The sequence below is a fragment of the Tasmannia lanceolata genome, unplaced genomic scaffold (assembly GCF_043159265.1).
Source record: "Tasmannia lanceolata isolate RefF3 unplaced genomic scaffold, GAP_Taslan_0.1 ptg000013l, whole genome shotgun sequence".
In the NCBI taxonomy this organism is placed as follows: Eukaryota; Viridiplantae; Streptophyta; class Magnoliopsida; order Canellales; family Winteraceae; genus Tasmannia; species Tasmannia lanceolata.
This window is the reverse complement of record NW_027518690.1, coordinates 44,824,291-44,850,768: the sequence shown is the minus strand read 5'-3', so window position 1 is coordinate 44,850,768 and position 26,478 is coordinate 44,824,291. Positions and strand designations below refer to the sequence as shown.

General features: G+C 39.5%; 1 protein-coding gene across 3 annotated transcripts; it reads right to left on the bottom strand.

The window, feature by feature from the left end:
- Nucleotides 1-807: 807 nt before the first annotated feature.
- Nucleotides 808-26,478, bottom strand: LOC143890240 (uncharacterized). 3 transcript variants are annotated; one of them, XM_077394839.1, is made up of 10 exons: nucleotides 26,177-26,478; nucleotides 25,371-25,414; nucleotides 24,825-24,942; nucleotides 24,528-24,654; nucleotides 19,537-20,246; nucleotides 18,089-18,395; nucleotides 17,438-17,690; nucleotides 2,398-2,562; nucleotides 1,693-2,181; nucleotides 808-1,415 (listed from the first exon to the last, which is right to left on the bottom strand). In XM_077394839.1, exons 1-10 carry the CDS (start codon nucleotides 26,331-26,333, stop codon nucleotides 1,137-1,139), a joined length of 2,649 nt encoding a protein of 882 aa, XP_077250954.1. In that variant the 5' UTR covers nucleotides 26,334-26,478; the 3' UTR covers nucleotides 808-1,136. The 3 variants fall into 3 exon arrangements, with proteins under 3 accessions (XP_077250954.1, XP_077250955.1, XP_077250953.1); XM_077394840.1 differs by having other exon boundaries at nucleotides 1,684-2,181; nucleotides 18,089-18,374; nucleotides 26,177-26,477; XM_077394838.1 differs by having other exon boundaries at nucleotides 1,684-2,181; nucleotides 26,177-26,475.

The following is a 26,478-nucleotide window of genomic DNA, read 5'->3' as shown; positions in this document are numbered from 1 at the left end:
TTTTACAGTATAGTATTTTTCACACTATCTAACTTTCAACAGACTCTCCTCCCATGTTATTTGTCTTTCCTAACAGATATCTGCCGATGGTTCCTTAAGACTAATGAAATAAACCCACCATAAAAAAGAGATGGGGGAGGAGCTTTTCAATAGTGACCATGTTTTCTATAAGGCCCTGTTAAATTTGAGTCCAATAATCAGTTTTGGACTCACAATAGGTTCTCGAAATAAAAAACAAACGGGCACTTGGGGTTTTGAGTCCACAAATGATTACTGGACTGAAAAATAAAACTCAATTTTGCGCCCATAATAAGCTTTGGACTCAATATCCAGAACGAGCAGGGCCTTAGAAGGAGTAATAGGCCATTTCACAACTAAAACTCCATGCAGAACTTGGTCTATTTACCCACTCTAAATTGACTTATCTCAAACATATAATCATAATATATAAAACCTCTGTTTTGGGTCCTTTGAAATAATAAAAAATCTGATGCAATTCAAAGTTCCCATGACTCTGCTTTGATGGAAATTTCATTATGCGATTGTGCAATCCAGTCTATCTCCATGATCCTAGAAACATGCAATTTCTTATGTCATAATTATCACATGAACCAAGATAACCTAAATATGCCTACTGTTTCAAATAATCAACAATGGAGACACCAAAATCGAATTCAACATAAGAACGAAGCAAGTGAATACATAGTTCTTTCACAATGGAATAAGGATTTGGAGAAATAACCCACACAATAAGAGTAGCTATTGAAAAATTAATTAAAACTGCAGCATTTTACCAGATAATTAGTCTACAGGAAAGCAAAAACTAATATGGTTAGATAACTTAGTTTCACTGTTACAGAGGTGCCAAGTCCAAAAGAGTGGCTTTTCTAACAACACAAAACACTAAGCTCATGACAGTCCCGTGTGCTCCTATGTTAAAAGTTAAAACATACCCAACAGTCGAAAAGTAGAATACAAACTCAACACACAAACTAGTAGCCAGTCATGTTCTCTTTAGTATGTACAGTTGATCAGAACCGTTAAATATTTTGATCGAACCATAACAACACCTCGGATTGGCCACGTTCCAACTAGTTATGAGATCTTGAAAAAAGAACAGAAGGCATCAGAGAGGATTAGTAACTTTGTTGCCACATCTGGTGGGACTGCTGAGATGGGGGACCTTGTGAGGCAGTTAGAGCCCCATCATTGGGTGTTTGCTGATGTTCTTGTGAGACTCCTGTCTGAGAATGGTAGAAATTTGGGTATCCCAGACTCCCATAATGTGAGGGCTGTTGACCTTGTCGAAACCCGCTATGCTGGTTCTGCCCTTGAAAGCTGTAATATGTGCTGGCAGGGAGAGCTGAAATCGTTCTAGAACCAGGCCCATGGACCCACATGGCAGAGCCTTCATTCTGGCAATATTACAAAAAGATAAATACTTGACAAAGAAAGGGAAATGATATCACCACAACCCTTATTTGATATTGGCACTAACTCATCTTGTCTTTTATTATTTAAAGAGCTGTCAAAGGTTATTACAGTTTCCAACAAGCTCTCATAAGCAAATTAAAAGAGAAAAGACGAGATGGATTTGTGCAAATATGAAAACATGGTTGTGCTGATATCATTTCCCCCAAGAAAACCTAATATAATAAGGCATAAGTGTGTGGGAGGAATCACCTGATTTACCTGCTGAAGAGGGACATAATGATTGTTGTCTTTGTACTGAGAGCTTATCACATCTTCGTAGCCCATTGTTGTGCTTGGAAGGGTAGTAGAAGGATTCAGTGTAAAGTTTCCAGGAATGTTAGTTGAACTTCCAAAACCTCCATAAGCCGAAGCTATATCAGCCGCCGACTGAGGTAAACTGCTGACAGAGACAGTGTTTTTATATTGTGGTAGTGTATATTTTATACCAGCACTGTGTACCGTTGCCGGAGACTGATGGTAAGCACTGTTCCCTGCATATGCTTGCTGGAAAGCCGGTGGCATATATGTATAACTCTGAGGCAGTAATGGGTAGCCAATCATGTTGGCAAAAGGACCTAATGGAAGAGTTGCTTGTGAATAAGGGTGCATAGCTAGATGTTGAGGAAGTGCGGGGCCCGTGGGAATGCTGGTGTTCGGCAATGTCTGTTGGGTTGGCTGAGGTGTATTAAAGGCACCTGCCTTTGAGGCCTGTATGTGCCAGAAGAGTAGCAGCTTAAGTAAGTTTTGAGTCACAAAGTTTAAATATTCGAACCCAGGACCCAATTTTCCATGTGCAAGAGCCACATATGGCTCCACCTATTACGCTCATCCCCTTACGTAAATGGCCCAATCAAGCTATATTGAACTCTGCATGTGTAACTACAAACAACTGAATTGTAAAGATGAGTTTCTCAAAGTGTTTACCTCTGGGATGGAAATGCTTGGACCGCTGATGGAAGACATAGCAGTGCTATATTTTGTTGGCATTGATTGTGTTGCAAGGAATGGTGAGTATGAAAGATCAGATTCTCGCAGAGGTTGAACACTAGACGCCAATAAATTACTTGGTAGAGAATTTGTATATGCTTGCTGTACCACAAGATACAATGTCAGACTAAGATTCAAAATCTGATTTCAATTCTTGCAATAGAAATTAGTTACACAAAAACAACTCCAGCAACATGAAAATGATGTAACAAACAGATATGCTAATTAATAACTTTACTAACTATACGAGATTTGTTTGAATACATTATGAAATACCAGAAATTATTTATGGCATCATTGCGAGGCAATGTACCATCCCCGAGACACTTATTATGAAGCAACTTGGTTTCTTATATGAAGATCTGTTATCGAGTTCACAAGCCTCAAGGTTCAAAGAGAATCAATAATCTGCTATCAGAAAGAAATAAATATCTAAGTATCACTTGTCATAATAATTACGTTGGTTTCAGTTTTTAAATGGGCCTCTGGCCTCTACTGATTTTTCTGATTCACTAATTTACATTAAAAGCATATCACATAAGTGGAGGCAATTCTATCCAGTTAAAACATCTGTCAGCAGTTGCCTTCACTTGGAATTTATGACGAATACGGAATACCCATTGTGATTATTTCATGAACCTTTTTTGAAATTGGAAATTCCATTGCAAAACAAAGAGAAAACTACATGAAAATTTTAAGTCGCTCCATTGTTGTGGATCTTGCAATGGTATTTGAGATCCTGAAACTTACAGATATGTGATATAATATTGAATAATAATTTGGCACAGGTGTAACACATCCAGAATATCTGGTTAGATGTTTTCCTGATTTTTTTTATTGAATGGTAGTATTTTATTAAAAAGAGAGGGTAGCATTTTCCTCAAACTTACAGATCCATGATATAATATTGAATAATAATTTGGCTCAAGTGCAACACCAGGTCGGTCCACCCTTTAGTTACCTACCTTTACACGAATTGCAAAAGCCAAGCAAGCCAATAAGGGCGTTTCTTGATTTACAGCAAGGTCCAAATCAGATTTTATCCCATATGAATTTCATCTAATTTAACCAATTAATATTACCAACTAAATCCTCAAAACCACAGCTTAAGAACTCCCTGTGTCAATCACCTAATCGCCGGTGTCGACTTGGTTTTACCTTGGCTGAGATCTCGTCAAACTCCGAGTTCAGCCCTACCAAGTCAATTAAAAGCACCTTCTATTTGCCTGACTTAATGAAAAGTTGATCATGTCAATCACCGACTCGCCCAAGCCAACACCTTTTTACCTTGGCCGAATTCTCCTTTGAGTCTGCTCAAAACAGTTACAAGAAAGCAGTTTCACCTATATAAGTCTAAAAATTATCATGTGGGCAAATCAGTGCATGCATTTACATGGATGTAAGAAACTAAGAATAATCCTTACTTTTGATCTTTTTCTTGTTTCCGGTGCTATGTATATACCATTTATATTTTATCAATGGAATCCATTCATATAGATTCATGTACAGATATTTTATAAGTATATAAATTTAAATTTAAATTATTACGCATGATAATATAAGAGAAAAGTGTTAAGCGCACCATTTTTTTGGTGCACTTAAGTGGTTATAACGCCTCCCCATTGGTTCGCTTAAGCGGGACCCAAACATTTAAACGAATGGGAGGCATTATAACCACTTAAGCGCACCAAAAAAATGGTGTGCTAACACTTTCCTCTTAATATAATCGTATAACTATGTGAGCATGTTAACATTCAAGTTTATTGGATCCAGCATGCCATCTCCATGTCTAGAGCGCAACAATACGGTCAGTTTTAAGTTACACAGATCTCACAAAAATTATAACTAATGACTTTAGAACTCTCTCAATAACTATATTCACAAAAGCTGTTGCAGGAGATTAAAACAAAAAAAAATATTCACAAAATAATCAGTTGAGTTTTGATAAGCTAAGAACTTAAGGTCAATAGATGGAAAGAGCTGGAAGGAGCGCTACAAATTGAGTTTAGTGCTTCCATCCAGGATTGGGGTAGAACCATAGAACAATAGTTGACGCTAAGGACAGAACACTTTCCAAAGGAAAGGATCAAGACAGAGACCCGAAGAGAGGTAAATCGAGATCAAGAGAGGGTAGAAGTATCTTTAGCCATGTGGGTCATGGTATTGATCCTCGAGATGTGGTTCAACAGTTGAGGTCTAAAGAGAGTGAAGGCTGTGGAAGGTAGATGAAAACCTAAATATGGGGGATTGGATCTGCCAGCTGAAGTTGTGGAAAATACTGGAGCTCGGCCGACGGAGAAGAAGGGACCCCGGGTGGGTCTGAGAAGTCTGATGCTAGGAAGAATGGGAAGCCTTCTGCCCATAAGGGTTCGTTGGTGGCTGTGGAAGGACCAAATGAGTTCTGACTCGCCCTGGCAGGGACCTTCCTTCAAAGAAGAACTGGTTGGTTCGAAATCAGTCTCGACGAGTCCCATTGATATACCAGGGGCTAGGCATCCTTACATTTGGTACGGGGTTTTATAGTAGCATGGGCGGGATTCAAGGGCTCTAGAAGTTTGGTTCAGGAAGGTTGGGGTCCCCGAGAAAGTGAAGGTCGTGTTAACTAGTTCTACGGTAATATTGGTCCTTGTCGAGGACGTTGAAGACACGGAGTCTCGGCCGCAGGTACTGCTGGAAACCATGGACTGCCCTTTTATTTTCTCAGCCTCGTCTTATGGAGTAGATTCAACGGCACCAAGGCATCTGCAGAGTGGTGAGCAGTACGAAGAGTCCTACACACACATCGTCCTAGTATTACAAACTCCAAAGCAGTGTTGAGGCAACAACAGTGCCGGGATATTGTCCGGACCAGTCATCAGTGAAGGTTCCGGAAGGCAACACTTTGAACCTGTTGGTCATCCTCAGCGTAGTCTTGGTTCTCTGGTGGCTTGTGGCAGTATCCGTGAGCTTGCATGGCAAGCCCAGGTGACGGGTACATTGAGTGGTGTGCTTTTGCCTAGCAAGTATTGGCTTAAGCATCATTGTTTCCAAGAGGTTTCTAAGGAGCCTTTTGTTGTGGATACTGGTAGTGACCAGCCTTTGGTGGGGCCCATCAATCAAAGTAGTATTGCAGAGGGTGATGGAAGGACTAGGCAAGGCTAACGGATAAGTAGCTGATTTTTTTTTTTTGGGGGGGGGGGGGGGTGAGGGTTGGGGGTTTATGAGAAGAGCACTGATTTTGAACATTCGACTGCAATGTCTTCTTTTGATAGGGGGTTCAATAACAGAATGGATGGTAGAATAGATGTGATAGTTGTTCTACTGTGAGTAGGCCCAGTCCTTTTGGGATGAATGTGTCCCCTGAGGTAACAGTAGAAGGCTGCTAGTTGGCTGGTTCAAACCTGGGGGTTCACAGGTTATTCCGGAGAACTTATAGGAGCTATATGAGTCAATCTCCAAGGATATTAACACAAACCAGTTCCAAGATTCATATTAAGCTTTCAATAGGTTAATCAAATCGTGTTAGTATTATTCTAAGTCAACCTTTGAGATAATTCATCAATAGACAAAATTCAGTTCAAACATCATTTGCAATAACAACTCACAACAAAGATAACAAATAGATAATTATGGGCAGGAATAAGTATAACGTCTGAATACAATCCGAAAATAATAAAAGTACAAATTCTAAGGCCCAAATAACAACCATCAATCTATAGGAAAACAGTCTCAAGAATAAGGCCGAAGGTAGTCAATGGTATCAAAGGTGAAATCAACTCCAATGAGATAGAAACGGTGTGATGCAGCACCGTGAAGAAAAATTGAGAAAAGGGGAGAGAAATAGACAAAAGGGGATAGAATTAGAAGAATAGGGGAAGCAGGGACGAAAATAACCTGAAGAAGAGACGAAATAACCTGAAGAATAGACGAATTTAGGAAGAGAAGAGAAGAGAAGAATTCAGAAGAGAAAAGAAGAAAACCAGAATTAGAGGGAGAATAATCTTTATTCCATAATCATCAAAAGTTACAAAATAAACTGTAAAGAGACCTATATTTAGGCAAATAAATAACATAAAAGATAGAAACCTATTAAAATAAGAATTATTAAAAGACTAAACTTCCTAATTCTAAATAACATAGAAAATAAAAGCTTAAAAACTAAATAACATGAAAAATAAATACTAATGGGCAAATATGCCACTTATTTGGCCTATTATCTGCATCACGGTGTAGGTTAGATTTCACCCTGAAAGTCACCACAACAGCCTCGAAACTCGTATGCTGGAGGTCCAAGAGGGTTGTGGAGAAACCCGGAAGCCCTGAACAGTCCCAACACAGCAATAATCAATAGTAGATGATGACATGAGTGGAAAATACAAGTGTTTAAAAATGCAGATGCGGGTCAAAATGCGCCCAAGAAAAATCCTTGTCGACTAGGCGCGGATGCAGCCAAGAACGCGGTTGACACGACTGAGTACTCGGTTGACGTGGTCATAACTCGAGAGATTCAAAGGAAATTTTATTGACACTGTAGGGGAAAACGTGGAACGCAGCAAAGGGAAAGGGAGTCGACTCAGGGGAGTCCACGATGACACGGGGAAGTTTTAAAACTATAGAAAATGCAGTGAGAATCTGCTTGTGTGCAGCTCAAACGAAAAGAAACTATTATAAGACGAAAAATCTTAAACAAGACGGTGCAAATATGAGAAGAAATCAATGAAATATCCCAGCAAATAGAAGGGTGCCTCTATGGAGCTATGTTACATGCATTCTTCTGAATGTGAGAAGGATCCGTGTCGAACAATGCTCGGATTCGGATTCCAATACGTTAGGATTCACAGAGAAACTTCTCGGTCTCTTTTAATTGTTTTTTTAATACACCAACCACAACCTTACCGTTACTACATGTTTTAAGTTTTATCCACCCTAATAGTAAGTTTTTAAATTTTTATATAAAAATAAAACATTATATTTACTCAACCTACAAAAAATTTAATATATTGTTTATTACAGTTAAAATTTCAGAATTAATTAAGATATTTTGGCAAATTTTGGAGAATCCACGAATCTTTCTTTTTGACGTTTACCGAATCCGACACTCAATACCCATGCTGGATTCCAACACTTTACCCATACTGATGCAACATAGCTATGGAGTACGAAAAATTCAGCAGGGAAGGGTAAGAAACTTGGAGAAAGATGGGAAAGAGAGAAGGGTAAGAAACTAGGAGAAAGATGGGAAAGATGGAAAGAGAGAACGTTATGATGAACAGTCTCTAAACCACTCTCTAACAGCCCCAAAAGTCTGCAAAAACAACAAAGAGAGGTTGAGGCAATCAAGAAAGAAAGAATGAGCAGGGGAGAGAAAAATAGAAGGGATGTAGATAAGAGAGAGGGAGAAAAGAGGGCTTGTGCAACTGGATGTTGCAATCAGTCACACGGTTTTGGAAGAGGATCAAATTGTGGGGAGTAAAGAGAAATAAGAGAGAAGAGGATAGAAGAAAAGAGGTTAAGAGGAGGAAGAGATGAGAGGAAAGTATGAAGGGGAGAAAAATCGAGGAGAAATAGACAAGGAATGAGGAGAAAAGGGAGACAGATTGGAGGAAGGAGATTTGCCTTAAGTGAGTGGTCCCTATCAATAACCAATAGGATATAAGAGTTTTTAAGTTACGAATTATTAATAAATGACTTAGATACCATTACGTAAGTCATAACTAAATACTACTCACTTAAGGCTAATATGGTCCAAGTATGCAATGAAATGGGAAATGGGGTGTGAGGTGGTGTGGGCCCTAGGTGATGTGGACAACGCCACACTAGGCTCCAAAATAGCAAAAATACCAAAATAGAAAGTGTATACCGAAGAAAAATAGAAACTATAAATAAAAAGCGTAATTCACATCATTGGCTCAGTGATGGGGGACCATACAAGATGATACAAAGAATCAAGGAGTTAAGAAAATGTGGGCCCATTATTACTATTAAAAGAGTTTTATTTAGTTTTTAGAGTGCTATTTGAGGGATGGGGGACCACACACATAACTCAAAATGTTTGAGCCACATGTTTTAAAATGGGTAAGTGATTGGGGACCACACACACACACACACCATATATATATATATATATATAGTTTTTAGAGTGTTATTTGAGTCTTTTTAAGTCATATAGGGGTATTAAAGTCTTTTTACATCAAAATAGCTTAAGTTCTTTGAGTTATGTGTGTTTTAAAAGGGCCCCATATGTGTATTACAGGATTTTTAAGTAGGAAGCAAGAGGGTATTTCGGTCCATAAGTATTGGTTTTTTCTTTAGGGTTTTAGAACTTTCTAGTTCTCTTCTTTCTTCTTTTATGTTGTAAACCTTAGGGCACTTTTTTATTATGCTATGTTTTTTTTTTTTGAATGGTTCTATTATGATATGTTATGCTATGGATGAATGAAAAACAATTTTATCTTGCTTTCTTGCAAATCATGGATGCAAAGTCTACTTTCCCTATAGTGTGATGCCTAGGAACCCCTTAGGAATTGAGGCTCGCTGTAATGTGGATCGAGGAGCACCCTCCGCATGCCCCAGCAGAAACAACTTAATGCCAGTTTTCTACTTTTCAATCTCTTGTGAGAGCCAGGTTCATCAGGTGGCGGATGTTACGAAGACAGAAGGATTGGTCTATCCGCTTAACTTTAAGATGTGGTATATCGCTCAAGTTTATCGAGAGGTGGAGGCTCCCTCTTTAGTCCAAAGGAGTATAACAAGTCCTACCTCCGGCTCTGATGGCGCTGCTGATTTGGAAGGCTGTGCAGCAACTCCCTCAAGAAACGGGTAGCCATTGGATGAGGCGGCAGACCCAAACTTGTTGCCAGATAATAGTAGACCGCCGATTCCGTCGGTAACATAAGAGAATTTTCATATCCTTTGGCAGAGCGGTAGTGTCCCTTCAGAATCGGGTATGAATATCTCACACTCTAGTTATTTGGGTGATTCTTGTAGTTTTGTGGTGATGCAGGTATGAATATCTCACACTCTAGCTCCAATAATTGAAGGATTGGACAGAGTGTTGAAGTGGGAGTTGAACGGAAGCTTGTAAGTGGGATCAAAGAAAAGATCATTTAGGATCTTGTGGATAATCACATAATGGTGATGAGCAGTACTAGGGCTGCCCTTCATGGGCCTAGAGGCAGAGGTCAGACTATTGTTTAGCAAAGCGCCGTCCTTCGTGGGCCTAGAGGCGGACACTGCTGTTTAACAAGAATGAGGTTCAAGATAGAAACATGCAAGACCCATTGGATCCAGCATGGAACGAAAGAGCCAGAAGAAAGATCAAGGAGTTGGTCCGGATCCAATCAACCGTGAATTACAAAAACGGATTAGCACGAGTGGTTGCACTAGTACTAGAACAGGAGGCAACAGGTGGTCGGTGGGCGCTCACAGCTAGATGTTTGCCAATGAAGATTCTTTGCGGGAATGTAAGGGGCTTGGGATCCCAGAAAAGACAGCCCATGTTAAGGAAATGCTGAGGATCAATAAACCTGTGATCTTTTTTTTACCATTTCAAAAAATAAACCTGTGATCTTTTGTTTTCAAGAAACAAAGTTAGTAGGGTGTAACAGAACTCTGCTCAGATAGTCGGGTTGCAACTGAGGTTTTATTTTTCCTGTCTACACTATCGAGGCTGTTGGTGTTATTCACTTATTCTAGTGGTTGCGCTTTGTTAACTTACCAACTTCTCCAAAAGCTTAAGCTGTTGGAGAAAGCCGTTATTTATCTTTTATGCTTTAACACTCCCCCTCACGTGTGGCCCACTTGGCAAACACGTGGCACATGTGGTCCGACTTTGGGCCGACCATCGCATGTGGATTTTTGCTATCCGGGAGGTTTGAACTCGAGATGACGAGATCTTTGGCTCTGATACCATGTTAACTTACCAACTTCTCCAAAAGCTTGAGCTGTTGGAGAAAGGCGTTATTTATCTTTTATACTTTAACAAGGTTCAAGATAAAAAAGGAAGTGACTTGGGTGTTCTCGGGTGTCTACAGTCCTTTCTCTGCAACGGATCACAGCATTCACTAGTTAGAGTTAGACACTATTAGAGCCAGATGGCACCATCCTTAAGGTATTGGGGTAACTTCAATGTCACCAGATTCATCTAATATCGTGTGAGGTGCACAAGGATCTCCTCCAGTATGCTAGATTTTCATATTTCATCAAACAGGAATTCGATCATTAATCTGCCATTGTCAGGGGCGAAATTCACTTGGTCAAGAAATCAAAGTAGAAGCAGCTTGTATCGCTTTCTGGTTTGCCATTCCTGATAAGATCGGTTCCCCAATACTTGCCAAGGTGCGCTGTCTACACCAGTCTCCAATCATTGCCATATTCTCTTGGATCCAAGAATGAGCTCTTTGAGACCAACACCTTTTCGCTTTGAGCTTGCTTGGCTTTAGGAGTCCAAGATGCTTGAGAAGCTTGCTGGTTGGTGGTCAGAAGCCTGGTTTTTTAGCGCCACTGATGTAAGGATTTGACAGAAATTAAGATATGTCAAGGATAAACTCAAGAGGTGGTTTCAAGAAGAGAAGGGTTGGACTGTTTATAAAAAAAGATGATTTGTTGGGGAGGGTCAAAGAGCTAAAGGACAAGGAAGAACTCAGAGCTTCAACTCATGAAAAGGTGACCCAGAAGGAGGTCCCCAAAGAAGACTACAGTCGGATGATTCTTCAAGATGAGTTGACGTGGAGACAATGGTCAAGGGTGAAGTGAATAAAGGTGGGAGACAAAAACACAACCTACTTTCTTGGCATCACGAATGGGAGACAAAGGAGCAATAGAATCTCCATTCTTTCATGATAAATGGGGTAAGAAGCGAGGATCAAAAGGCTACTATCATTGAAGAAATAGTGAATATTAATTGCTTTTCATACTCCTCAGACGACGACTCGACTCTGATAAAGCCTGAGGGTCTCAACTCCAGTCAATTGGACACGGATGGTTGTCATCAGCTTGAAGTTTTAGTGAGGAAGAAGTACGAAGAAGCATGCTCTCAAAAAACGAGAATTGAGGTATGTGCCCGGATGGTTACTGCCTAGCCTTCTTCTAGTTCCAAGTATTTTGGATGCCTTTGGACTAAGCACAGGAGCTTTCCTTTGGACTAAAGCATGGGAGCAACCTTCATTGCCTTATTTGTAAGAGGTATGGTGCCAGAAGAATATCAAATTTCAGACCCATCGACCTGGTAGGCAGCGTGTATAAGCCAGAGCACTTTTATGGGCATGATCAAGAAGAATATGGGCATGATCATCTCTCAGAACCAGAGCACTTTTATTAAACGCAGACAAATTTGGACAGAGTTCTCATTGCCAATGAGCTAGTGGATACCTCTTCTTATCATAGTTTCAACTTTCAAAACTTCCCTTCGTCATCGTCCAAACAGCCCCACTCAACTCTATCGTATGTCTTTTCCAAGTTCAATTTGCACAAAACAACATTGATCCGGCTATGATTCAGTGTTTCCAAATGCGGTTGCAGGCCAAAATGTAACCGTGAGGATGGTTTTTGGTGCGAACTGGTGATCGTGGATTTATAACTGCAATTCCTCGCAGGTATTGAGTAGAATGTTGGATACGGCTAAGAACCTCAAGATGAAAGAAGTTTCAAAATCAACCCCTCAGGTATTGAAATTTCTTATCTTCTGCAGGCATTCATTGCTATGAAGCTACTACGGGGAAGAGCTTGAATTGCAACAAGTCTATGTTAACGAGAATTTGTTTGAATGAGGAAGAGAAGATGTTTGCCAGAATTTTGGGTTGTGAAGTGAGATCCATTCCCAATATCTACTTGGGTAAGTTGGGTTTTCCAATTAGTGGTAGATATCCCCGCAAAGCCCAATCGGACCCAGACATAGAGAAGCTCCTCTCTTTCTGGAAGAAGAACAACCCTATCTCTAGAAGAGGGAGGGGGGACACAGTTACCTTGTGCTAGCTAACATGCCTCTGCATTCGTATTACTAGTCGTTGTTCAAATGTCCAATCATTATTGTCAATAAGATTGGACCGTTATAGCAAAATTAATTGTGGGACAACTTGAAATCCAAAAGTTGATTCCACTGGGCGGATTGGAAAGAAGTTTGCAAAGATAAGTGCTCCGAGGGCTTGGGAATCAGAAGTTTGAAGTTGACGAGCATGGCCCTTTTGGAAAAATAGGTTTGGAGATTTGGGGAAGATTGCAGTCAACTCCGGAGAATAGCAATAGCGGAAAAAAATGACGAGGACTTCAAAGGATGGACCTCTTTGGATGAGCACAGGTTTGGAGTGTCTACGGTGTGGGGAGGTATTATGTCTAGATTACATCTTTTCCACAAATGTGACCACTTCAGAGTGGGTCAAGACAATAAGATTGGGTACTAGTATGACTTGTGGTGTGAGGAAACGCCTCTCAAGGTTAAGTTTTCCGACCTTCTCCTAGTGGCTTTGGATCCAGGGTTCTTGGTAAAAGATTCGCTCCAGAGGCAAGATTATGATATTAGTTGGAGAGTTCAATTCCGCGGGAATTCCTTCAATAGGGAGATTGATAGGGTGGTCGGCTTCACGAAACTGCTAGACTTGATTTGTAGTCATGAGAAATGGAGAAGATAGGAGGGTGTGGGTGTGGGAATCAAGTGGTGTTCTCTCGGATCGCTTGTTCTAACAATACTTAATTCCTGCTTCATCTGCCTCGTCAACATGCAGAGCTTGGAGACATAGAGTGTATGCATTCGCCTAGACTTAGTGCCTCAAAAACTTTCTCATTGTGAACCATCTAAGAAGCCGGAGGATGATAATTATCAACAGTTGCATCCTCTGCCTCATGGTGAGAGAGACGGTGGATCATATATTTATTTATTGCAGTTATGCATGGAAGATTTGGTCCTATGTGTTCCAGTTGTTCGATGTTACTTGGACTCTATTTGTTCACATTGAGGATCTATTAGGGAGCTGGTCCTTTGCTCCGCGGCCTAAAAGATCGAGCGCTTAAAAGCGTTATGGAGCTTATTGTAGAGAGGAACAATCGTGTGTTTAAAGGAGTTTCCACAAGGAGTTTGCAGACGCCAACAACGTATTTTCTTATTGATGGTGCGGTGGGCTTGTGTTGCCGGATTTTAGGGGTGCTACATAAAACTCTATAAAAAATAGTGACACGAGGTCCGATTAGGGAAAAATAGGTCGGTGGGCAATGGTGGTCTACTTCATGAGCATAGCAAGATAACGAGGTAGGTTTCTTGGAGCCATCGGGATAGACAGGCGCAATTATGACAGAGGTTCAAGCCTCATTAACAGGCATTTGCTTGTTGGATGCGAGGGATCCAGAGTTTTAGACCAGTAGACCACTATCTAGTGGAAGGAGATTCCAAGAATGACATCAATGGACAGTTAATGGATCAGATTACCCCTGGAGATATGCAGACACATTGAAGAAATCCTCGATAGAGTCAAAGGTCATGCCGTCAAAATTCAGCATATTTAGAGATCTGCCAATAATGAGGCTGACCAGTTAGCTCACTTTGGAGCTGATAGAAGTGCCATGGAAGCCTTCGATTTTTATCCCCCACTTCTAGGGTTTTTTTTTTTTTTTTGAAATGGCCCCACTGATATGTTTCAAGTAGTATTTTGTCTATCTTTGCTTCTTTGTACTCTTCATCTCTTTACCAGGATTTCAGCACATTTTTTTTCAATGAATTACCAATCAAAAAAATAATCAGTTGAGTTTTATGCACATGTTTGTAAATTGGATGCCACAATTAACTGCTCCCATGTTCAACCACACCGTTGACCTTATAAATTGCAGTCTGTACATGTTTGAAGGCCTTTAAATACAAGCTTAGACATACATTGATGCAAGTATGCCCTCACCACACGAAGAAGAACGGTATGAAATGGTTTTTCCGCGACATCCCTACAACTTAGAGGATTCAGCACCCCCCCCCACCCCCACCCCCTTTGCCCATTCATACATGGGCCCCAGCTTAAAAGAAGTCCTACAAAACAAGAAACCATTTCCTTTCCCCTTTACTCGCCAAAACAGTGGGGAAAATACTTGTTTCCAAAACCCATTATCATACTCTTTATCAAGATCTTCCTCCTTCCCATTCCCATTTTTTATTCCATATGTAAACAACATTCTCCTTTTCAAGATCTTTATCCTTCCTCCTTACAATTCTCCACCTCCACCCCATTCATCCTTCTTACTTCCCTCTCAAAACTCAATAAAAACAAACCAAAGAACTCCAAAAAGCCCAAAGAACAAAAAGAATAAGAGAAAAAAGAGAAAACGAGAGAGAAATTACACAAGTTGCTGGTGGCATGTGTCGAGGCCTATGTCGACCGATGTCTAGCGCCACTAGTACAAGTACTGGCACTGCCTCTCATGTTTCTTTTAGTGAGCGGCCATTGCACTCTTGGCCTCACCATTTCAACAATACCACCCCATGAACCAAACCTTCAAATCATATCCGGTTGAAAACAAGAGCTTTAATCTCTCAAAACTGAATCAAACTCGATATGCAGCAAACGAAACGATGAGATGTAAGAAACACAAACACACAAAGCACGAAAACATAAGATTTGTGTGATTCAGCAGTGTGTCTACGTCCACGGGAGAAGTGTTTCATAATTTCTATTAGGGTTCCAAACTCTCATTTCTTCCTTTCCTCTCAACCAAGAAATAGCCAAAAACCTCACAACCCTGTAACCCTAATATGCGGCTTATATATTTAAAAAATCATTGAAATACCCTTATAGTGTAAACCAAAAATATTTTTTTCTTCCGGAGTACTACCCCTCAACACCCCTTCCTAATGAACTGACCGCACAGCTCAATCCGTGTGTATGTCCAGCACATTAGTCCGCCAAGGTGATGAATCACTGCCAGAATACAAGGCATCTACACAACACATGCACTTCATGTACCAAATGGGCACGTCCTCACCATCTACACCATCTAATCGGCACTTGGCAGCCCCCCATCCATCTCAACATTGGCCTACTCTTTCCTTCTTGATGACTAAAATAATGATTGCTCCTTCTCAGATAGAAAGTCGCACATGCCTCTCCATTATAAGGTGTGTCATATCGGCCAATACACGATTGCTACTGATGAATTCGAAAGATGAGATCTTCGTCATGTCATCTTTCCCTTAAATGTGTAACAACTGACAAAGCACAACAACTGACAAAGCACCAGTGCTGGAAGAGAGAGAGAGAGAGGACCAACAACTCTTTCTCCCTCTTTAAACCCTATAGAGGGGCCAACCTAGAAAGAAGTAGAACATGATAGACAAAGACAGACATGGAGAGATTAACCGATCACCGCCCCCAATCAATATTAGAGGGTGTCTGCAGAAAAATAAGGGGCAGATTTATCAGCTCTCACAGGTTATAAAGGATAAAAGGTGAGGACAGTAATTACACTGTATAACTTAAATCACTTCAGTTAGAAAGAAGTGAGGCCTATCACTTAAGTGAAGTTTTAATTAAGTAGTCAATAAATTATTTGGACGGCTAGGATTAAAAGAAAATAAATGGTTGTGATTGGTTTTAGGGTTTTCGTTTGCAGCTAAAAGAGGGGACTGGTTGTAGAGAAGACTACATTGAAGAAAAAGCATATTTTCATGGGTTGACTCCCCAAAACTGCTCGAGTGGCACGAACCACCACTAGTTGGTGATTTTTGCCCCAGTTTTGCTTATTTTCTGCACATCTCATTAATCTTTTTTACATCAGATATGTCTAGGCCTGTATCTCTTGCCTGCATCATTCAGTTGCAAAATCAGATGTGAGGAGACTCTTCCAGAATCAAGTTTTGGTACAACAGGAAAGTCTGAAATCCCAAGACTAGACTTAATAAAACTGAATATTGGCTCAACTTCATAGAACAATTCCTACTCTTGTTAGATTTTTCAAGATATATGGCTGCAGTAGCAAAACAAATCAATGAATATTCAAGCAATGTTACTCACATACTAAGAAACAGGTACCCTTTCCATGCCTTTAATATAAGTGGACAAGCAATGCCTATGATGTACCTAATAGTGTCTCTGGGTAGCACAGGATTCAATTAACAAGCAAATCAATTAGCCATTCAAAAAAAAAAAAAAAAACCAAGCAAACCAATTAGACTTAGCCACTTAGGGTTCTCAAAACAAGTTTGATCAAACCCAAAGCAGAACCCTTTTGATACCATGAAATAAGATGCAGAATGAGTAAATTTAACCTATTTGTTACAGACACAGGTCTTTATAAGTAATAAAGTACATGATCCAGCCGAGAACTGCACATTACTTAACATAATACGTCCACACAAAGTAACCTACTACAGAAACATCAAACTCCAACAATACAAAGCAAAACATATGGCTCCAAATCAGAGTTTCCACATAGTATACATTATATTGTCATGCATGAGTATAATTGATGTTAAATACATGACTGATGGAAAATGATACATCATATAAGAATCAGGTGCCCGGTTCCGATGTTTTGTCATTTTTTCTCTTTTAGTAATTACTCTTGAGATTCCCCAAAAAATATTTTGGTTCATAATAAATTTAAAGGCAAGCAACTTAATCCCCAATGCAATTTTTCTAATAATGATTTTAACAACAGTGTGACAGCAAAAAGATACAGACAAAGTTGCCAGTACTGAAATGAATAAAATGTGCTGACAAGAACAAAAGGGACTCCTATGTTAATCACAGCTGCTTGGAGTACTGAAAAAAAAAGGAGGTTTCTGGTCACAAAAATGAAAAGCTACCACCACTTCATGCTTCATAATATTCAGTTCATATAGTTTGCATACACAACAGAGCTTGATTTTTCAGTATATGTGCAGAGAAAAATGAGGAAAATATGTTGCCATTGTTCTCAAGAAGGGAAAAACAGAATCAGAATTCAGCAAGAGTCTGTCCAGTGTCCCTATTCAAGCCTGGTCAAATAGATAAGTTAGTGGGTCATGCAGTCGTGGAATTTACATTACCAATACACTTGAAAAAGGAGCAAGATTCTGCATCTGAGAGTTTGTTTGTGCGTAGGAATATGCTGAAGTACTCTGCTGTGCAGTGTTCTCGAACGCATAGTTAGGTACAGATGATGGAAAGCTGTACTGATGTCCATGTGTCATTTCTTCAGCGGTATCATGTTTGACAACCTCAGGTTGTGAAGATGAAGGTGAATCAACATTCTCATTCGACGTTGATCTCAGATTCTCATTTCCATAGTATTCAGGATTTCTGTCAGGAATGAGACAGAGAACATCACAAATGATCCACAAGTAAGATAAGCTATGTCACAAATATCTCCAATATTTTCAAAATATCAGTTTTTATCGCTATATTTTGATAAAAAGACAAAATCCAAAATAAGACCGAGATTTTAAAAATACAGCGATATTTTCCATTTTATCATAAAATATTGCAATAATATTATATTTACGATATTTTTATTTTATACTTTTTCTTAAATTTTATATATTTATATATTTTTTAAATATTTTTATTTTTATCATTTTTTCCCAATATAAACCTGAAAAAATTAAAAAATTTAATATATCCCGGGATTTTCCCTTCCCGAGAAATTCCAAAGAACAATATTTGTGACATAGAACATAAGTAAATAGCAGAGGGAATACCTGGAATCTGGGTGCTCGACAGAAGAACCATCACCGGATACAGAGGCATCCTCTATGCTACCCTTCAGTGTCTTTGACGCGAAGGATCCAGAAAACGTAGCGCTAATACCCGATCCAAAACTACCGAAGCTCAAATGAGAACAGTCAACAGTAGGCACCTGCAAGTGCTTTGGGATTATTACAGCCCGGTTATCTTCCGCTGGTGTCGCACCTAGATCATCCTTTTGTAGATTTAGTTGTTGCAAGTTTACAGTAGCTGATGATATGGCCACACCGGTATCCTCATCTGACAAAGGCACGGGATAATCTGGAATTGATAAATGTGAGTTGCCACCAATTCCTTGAAACAAATAATGATCTTTCAGCAGTTAGCAGAACAGCAAAAGTGTTTGCACATGATAAAAATAGAAATATTCTCAACTTCGCCAACTACACACTTGGTGAAATCAAACGTATTTGAGAAATCCACCCAATTTATGCATATTTTCACGTATAGTGAATATTTTATAGCGTGCAAGTGTTGGTTGGTAGCTCTCTTGAATGTGTTCTTCTGTTGGACCAGCGTATCCATGTTAGGCGCACATCACAAAAGTTATATGGGAATAAAGCACTTCCGGTATCAAGATCGGTAGATTGTTATATGGGTTCTCTTCTATTGCAATAAAATTGGCTACCATTCAAAAAAAAAAGATCGGTAGATATCTGACTTGCCAACACAACAGTTATACCGATGCTATGAAAGCCAAAGCCAAGATGCCCAAGGAAGATCTTACAATTATTTCAAAGTTCCAAATGCATAGCTACGTAGTGCATGCAAGAAGATTTGTTAATAGGGGGCAGCCTTGAGAATATTCCCTCTTGGAAGTCGTCACATAAGTTGGATAAGCATTTACTTGCTCCTTTGCTTTGAGGTGGCCAGGATCAAAGGGCAACTACCTTGCAATTAATGCAATGACTACTGCACAATTAATGCAGTTGAAAGATCCATTTCAATGTAAATATTTAATCCATTGACGTGGTAATACTCAACTCAACTCAACTCAACTAAGCCTTCGTCCCAAACTAGTTGGGGTCGGCTAATGAATCCTTTAGAAAATTTTCATGAAGAAGGATTGACGTGGTAATACTACAAGCACAAAATCTACGGAGCTGGATCATTGCCATAGGTACAAGGATATTGCTCCCTGTAGGGGATATGCATATCCGCATATTTCAGCGTGCCATAAATATGTCACACTGTACGCCATCATTATTTTTTAAGGTTTCATTAACCCTGTTACCCTACCCCTGTAACCGACCACCATATCATTAAGGGAATGTTACTAGTTCAAAGCTAGTCATATTGCATATGAAGATGCAAGCAATGGAGTATTAACAACCAATTGAAAAGATGCAAGACTTGAGGATACAAATCGAAATAAAATGTAGAGTGACAAATCAGAGATTACCTTCTTGATGCTCAAATGCAAGTCGTTGAGACGGGTAAGCACCCCTGCTCTGGAATGGGCCATCATCAAAATGAGATATACTTCCAGAATTATCTGCTTGTATTAGTCTATCAGATGCAGAGGCAGGTCCAATACAATCCGCCGCCAGATTTTCCACAGTATCATCTCCCTCCATTACTCGAACCTCATCTAACTGAGGATTTAGATGAACATTTACTCTATCAGCGTCCAGGCTAGATGAAGATGGGTCAGCATAAACTCCAGAACTACCAGAAGGTTCTACAACAGATGGCCCACTAGCAGCCGTTGAGGGGTCAATTAAGGGCCAATCATCACGAGAGGCATGCTGGCTTACAGCCATACCGGGCTCATGAATTATCTCTGAAAACTTGGAAGCGGGCTCTTGAGATGAATGTATATTATGCTGTGATTCTGAAGGAAGAGGTTTGGAATCCAATGGATGTTTGACATTGTGCTCTGATGTGTTTAACATATTCGCATTATGTGCTGAGTAGGAAACCTCTGGTGCTGAAATTGGAGTGTTGGAAGGCTTTCCATGAGGCCTACCCATCTTCACAATGTCAGCCATTGAAACTTGACCTGGGGCCCGCACCCAAGCAGGTTGAAAGCCTGATGAAGGTTGGGAAGATAAAGAGATGTCGTCAGCTGTTCCTATCATCTGTACTGTGTTTTCCGTGGAAACAGAGTCGCTGAAGAACAAAAGAACATGTCAAACACCTTTGATGCTAGTTTTTGGTAAGGTAGACCAAGAACCACAGAATTCAAAAATATGAGCACAAAAGTATTTAAACCAAAGAATAACTAGAGCAATACAACATTCCACAAAAATCTCATCTTAAATTTTCTAAATTAGTTAAATATTTGGATTGTATGAGTTATACAGTGTGAGACTGAGAAGTATATAGTATATACCTAGCATCCTTTTGAGACAGCCATGCATCAAATGCAACACAACAATGCCAACTGGGAAAATGAAAAAACAGAAAAATATTAGATGTTTCAAAACTATCCAGCCTCACGCCTATGCACTGGTTTCACTCAGGCATCCCATTGGGTTTCTAAAAAGACTAAAGCCATCGATGGTTGGTTCAAGAACCAAAGGATTATTTTTGCCAAACCCAATCCTCCATCACTCCCAAGAACCAAGCAATCGAATACAGTGTCCCAGAGTCGTCCGGTTACAAATCGAGGTAGGACTTTTTTTTCTGGTTTTACTTTCTTAGTTATCCATATTTTCTTTTCCTTTGTATTGGTTTTGTGAGCAGCCCCCATTTTTCTAAGGTTTTCTTTTCAGATTAGGGCCTGCCATAATCTCCTTGCCATCGAGTTCCAGCAGGACTTTTAATTTCTCCTCACTCCCATAAGCCAACAGCATTGAGAATTCACTCAGCCCCACATGTGGAAGAAGAGACAATCTCGATCAATGATTAGAAGGTGCCAGGTACCAGGAACTCCCTTCCCATGGATTTCCAGTAGCAAGAAAACCTTGGACATAACCACTAAAAAACAGAGAACCTTGGACATATTGGCAATCTGCCTAAAATCCATGCCTAAGGGTTCTAGCAGCCCAATTTTCATTGTAGTCATAGTCATAAAACTGGTTATTTAGAATGCATATATAGGTAAGGATTCACAATTTGTGGTTCACCACTTGTAAAATTTACCCAGAACAATAGTAAACTAAGTCGTCAGTTTTTTGACCTTTTGCTTCAATAATTTCAACTCACTAATCTGACATGCTCTATGTTAAACATATTTATGGGATGGCCCAGTAGTAGTGCTACAATTTCAGGAATGTTTATGATAGGAAAATTCAGATTCAATAAAACTTTAGATATACTCCGCTTCGACATGAACTACTAAGTTTAACCTTCCCACAGGAAGGACAGCTTCATATCCAGGAAGCATAGGAATATGATCTTATGGAGGTCACGGGCTGGTTTACTAAAAACAACACTTGTGCTCGCGGTGTTGTAGAGCCACTATCAGTCATTAAAATATGCATCGGTTGTTTTTTGAAGGGTGTGGGCAATATGCTGAGATGCTATCGTGACTGCATGTTTCTTAATCAATTGGTTACCATCTCTTGTGTTGAATAATAAGTTTTTTATTGACTAATATAAGTTTGTCTGGTCACCATCTGTTATTCCACTTCTATATCCGGTTGTGTGTTGATGCAATCGCATATGGGTGGAAGTGTAAAAAAATTAATCGCAAAAGGGAAATAACTTCAACCTTACCAGTGCAAAATAGAGGAAAAAGGGAAAAACTCGACATTTTTCTCTTCTATTTTATTTTTCTTCATAAAAGCAAAAACTGCATTGCATGTGGTCGTCCACTCCTTTTCCATTCCCATGGTGTGCTTTATTTGACCATGCATGGGAATGGATACGAGTGTGCCTTATTTGTCCATGCATAGGAATGGAAGTGATCCGACCGTTAGGCATGATTGGGATCTAGACATGATCCAATGGCTCGGAGCAATTAGGGATGGGCGCGATTGACAGGCGAGATTCAATGGCCAGGCGTGATTTCATTGGCTCGTCGAGATCAGAGGAGGGCTTGAATTACTAGCATATCTCAGCTTTTACACGGGCCCGACCGACCAACCGATGCTTACGGTTGGGGCAAGGTTGCCAGGGCGGGAATTGAAGGCTCCTAGGATGGTCGGAAGCGGGAATCGTGAAGAAGTGCGTGAAGGGTCGAAGGATTATTTTTAATAGTTAAATATATTTAAAAAAATTAGTAAAAAATATAAGAAATAATCATATGAACCAAATATTTTAAAAAATACTTTTTCTTAAAAGATCCAACATTTACTTAAAAGGAAAATCACTATCAGCCGAAATGCCTGTGTTGACCAGTGCGTTGATCAGTGCCTGACAAGATGATAAAATTTTAGAGACCAAATTATGAGATTTTTTTACCAGGCTTCTGAGATTTAATAATGTTTGGACTTGATAGAATTTATGAATTTTTTAAATTGGAAAAATACCCCATCGTTTGAAAGATGTTAATCTTAAGTAAATGGAGAATAAAAGTAGTAAAGACATAAGAGGAACGGCAAGAAGAGAAGAGGATCGGCAAGAGACAGAGAGGGTGGGTAGGAAACGCAGTTCCCATAGAGTGGGATACGTCGTACACGTTTCCCATAGAGTGGGAATCGCGTTTCCCATGTTTCCGAAACGGGATTCCCAAAAAATGGGGAATCGAGAAGATTCCCATTTCCGAATTGATTTTCGTTGAATCGGGATTCCCCGTTATGAATAGAGATTCCTGCTTCCTTGGGTTGGGGCTCCTTGCACATGAGCCTCTCCGATCTCTCTAGTGCTTTGGGGAGGGCCCACTGGCTCTCGATCTCATCATCGACGGCGTGGGACGCATCATATATGCTTCATTCAAAACTTGAGAGCATCTAAAGACAACTTGTCTAATTGTTCCACTTAGTGTATCTTTGTTGGTTATTCTAGGTTTTAAAAAGGATAGATGTGCATTGAACTCCTTCGATTAGGCCATTAATTGCAGCTCTACTTACTCAACTACATAGAGAAATAACAATAGAAACAAATTCCAGGTCAAAAGCACTAATTAAACTGAATTAATGGATCCAAAGTACTCCCGGAAATCCAACCCACGTCTTGCATCCAACCCACATCTTTATAATACGTAAAGACGTATTGTAACTTCTATAAGAACATGAACGAAAGAAACGGAATGCAATTGGAAAAATGAATAGTAATAGATTTTTCTTTATTCTTTCTTTCCACCATCCCATCCATATTTAAAGTATCCGTTATCAAGGAATTTCAGTTGAGCCTCATGTCATAGCAGTTATGATAAAGCGCTGCAGCATTGAGGCCATAGGTTCTACCAGCTTAAGCATATAAAAAGAAAGAACAAAGTATATGCATGAAAATACGCATACAAGTCGACAACCATCCCCCCCCCCCAATCTCTCTCTCTCTCTCTCTCTCTCTCTCTCTCTCTCTCTCTCTCTCTCTCTCTCTCTCTCTCTCTCTCTCTCTCTCTCTGTGTATATATATATATATATATATATGAGGAAAGTGTTCTTGAGCTATAGCTCAAAAACACATGTGGCCCCACATTTTTTGGGGGATCCAAAGCATTCATTTGAAAGGCCCTTCCACGGATAGGGTGTGTACCAAAATATCAGCCCTATAGGATCATCCTAACCCTGCCATTTGTGGAGGGAAAAAATGAGCAAAACATGGACACGCATTGTCTGTCCATTTTCCCCTCCACCATTGATTGGGTTAGGATGATCATACAGGGCTGATTTTTGGTACACACCCTATCCGTGGAAGGGCCTTCCAAATGAATGCTTTGGATCCCTCCAAAAATGTGGGGCCACATGTGTTTTTGAGCTATAGCTCAAATAAGCTTATCTGAGCTATAGCTCAGGAACAATTTCCTCTCTCTCTCTCTCTCTCTCTCTCTCTCTCTCTCTCTCTCTCTATATATATATATATATATATATATATATATATATATATATATATTAATGAGTTCCAGACACAATGCATTCAATTAAACTCTATGATTTGTGGACACGGACACGGAGCTTCGGACATGGCAAACCCCCAAACTTTAGAAATGGGGACACAGCTAAAATAGAAAGTATATGTAATCATGATTTGTGGATAGGGATTTGTGTGTCCAGTTTCGACATGGATACGAGTTGTCTAAATGAGGTAAACACAATATTCAATAAAAAACAGAATGTCACACTTGACACGGTACAAAAACATGTCCACACACCCACATTAAGTCTAACACTTCCAGTAATACAAGTAAAAGAGTCCAAAGGAGTGTCGACACGCGTGTCGTGTCGGACACGGCAGGACATGTGAGCCGGCAATAAATTTGAAGTGTCGGCCAAATAATAGAATTAAAGTCACATTCTAATACTCAAAACACTGCCTTTAACTAGAATATGTGATTGAACTAACCTGGGAGCTGTCGATCTGCGATTAATGTTACTTCCAACCATGCCAGATGCAGAATATGAAGAATTTGGAATGATAGTTGCGCTATTTTCTTTCTGGTACGCTGGTTTACTGCGGATAACTCCAGAGTCTGACAGAGTATGTAAGTGAAGGAATGTTAAATACAAATAGAAGGGGTTCAAACTTCATCCTTAATTCCCTACCTATCAAAATTAAATACAAATACCTACTATGAAATCCTACATCAACATCCACAAAAATATGGATCTGGGACATGATTTAATTATAACATTTACATACCGCTAGAGCTGACTTGAGTGGAGCCACTGCGTCCAACACTGCGCTCAGTACCACCCCTACCACCACGACTTGAAGTGCTATGAACACCTCGAGACCTGTAGTCTGTGGTCTCCTTGATCTGAAGTAACGAGAAGACAAAGAGAAACAATAAGGCCTCGTAGAAAGCATCCTAGCGAACATGAGGATTACATGTGCTGACAGCTCTAAAGCATTTTTTGTTGAATGTGAATCTAGTTCCTAGGTTATGTAAGCTCGTACATAATAGCGATAAAAGAGAGCACGCTATCTCCATCTTTTATTGCACAATGAAACAACCCCTATCTCCATGAGAAATAGTCACAGTTATTATCATCTAGCAAAAGGTCTGAAACATTAAATATTTTCATATATACAGACAACCCAACCATGAAGTAGCAAGCAGTGAAATTTAACGGGCAATGGATGTCTAATGTAAAGCATGTATTAAGACCTCTCTCATACACATGGAAACTCAGCAATCAACTTATATAACTTATGAAACTGTAGAAACTTTCTATATGCACTCACCTCCTTTTTCTTTTCTCGCTTGCTCTTCACCTCATGAAACGTATCTACATGTTTGACAAGCATCAAATTAAAAATGAGATTCATAATGATTAAAAATGTATCTACGTGTTACGGATAGTGTCAGGAATGCTAAAATAGATAATGTGCTTGATATTTCTGGTGATTACAGAAGAAACGTATCGATGTATGTAAGAATTCCTCCAGTTGGACTTTTAATGCCTTACCATATTTTCTTCATTTCCCATGTAAGCATGTTTTATAAGGTTCAGATTCTAGAAATAAAACTTTATCACTTCTTACACATTCAAGATTCAAACAGAATATAAGATCGATCAAATCTTTTATGGATATAATTCACAATAAAGAGAGACACTGAAAATACCACCTAGGAAAAAAAAATTAATCAAGAACAGTAAAGAAAATCCTAAAAAGGGAAATCACTGAAAGAAACTGAAAACCCCACCTTATAACTCAAATGTAAATATGGTACTTTCAATAGAAAAAGAGATCAAATAACAACGGAATATAACTATCCAAAAATAGACATCAAAACCAACAAATAAAACACTATGGTTTTAAAAAGAAAGCAAAAGGGTTTTCCAAGAAAATAAAAGAAAAACAACACAACACGCAAAAAAGAAGTAAAAAAGGAAAACCCACCTAAGAAGGTCGCATCACATAAAGGGATTTCAAGACATCAGATAAGAAATCTAAAATATGGGTTTTGTTCAACGAAAAAAATAAAACAAACCCAACTCAAAGAAGATCCAAACAAAACAAGAGGAGAGAAAAGGGTTGTTCTTAACCTTGAGAAAGGAGCCTATTAACGGTATCATTAGGGTCCATATTGCACTCTTTGAGCATGGCATAGATCTCATGTTCAGGACAGTTTACAATCTCCTTCAAGCTCTGAACCATCTTCCTTGAAGTCAATGGGATCGAAGAGGCCCTCACGTTACTCATCTTACCTCTCTCTCAAGAACAAAAACAAAGACAAAGAATCCCAACCTTAGTTTTTTTTTTCCCCTTCTTTTCTTTCAGTTCTATGATGCTGCCGAAAGATATCCGATCTAAGCTTACCTTGATATAAACCCTCTCTTTTTCATTC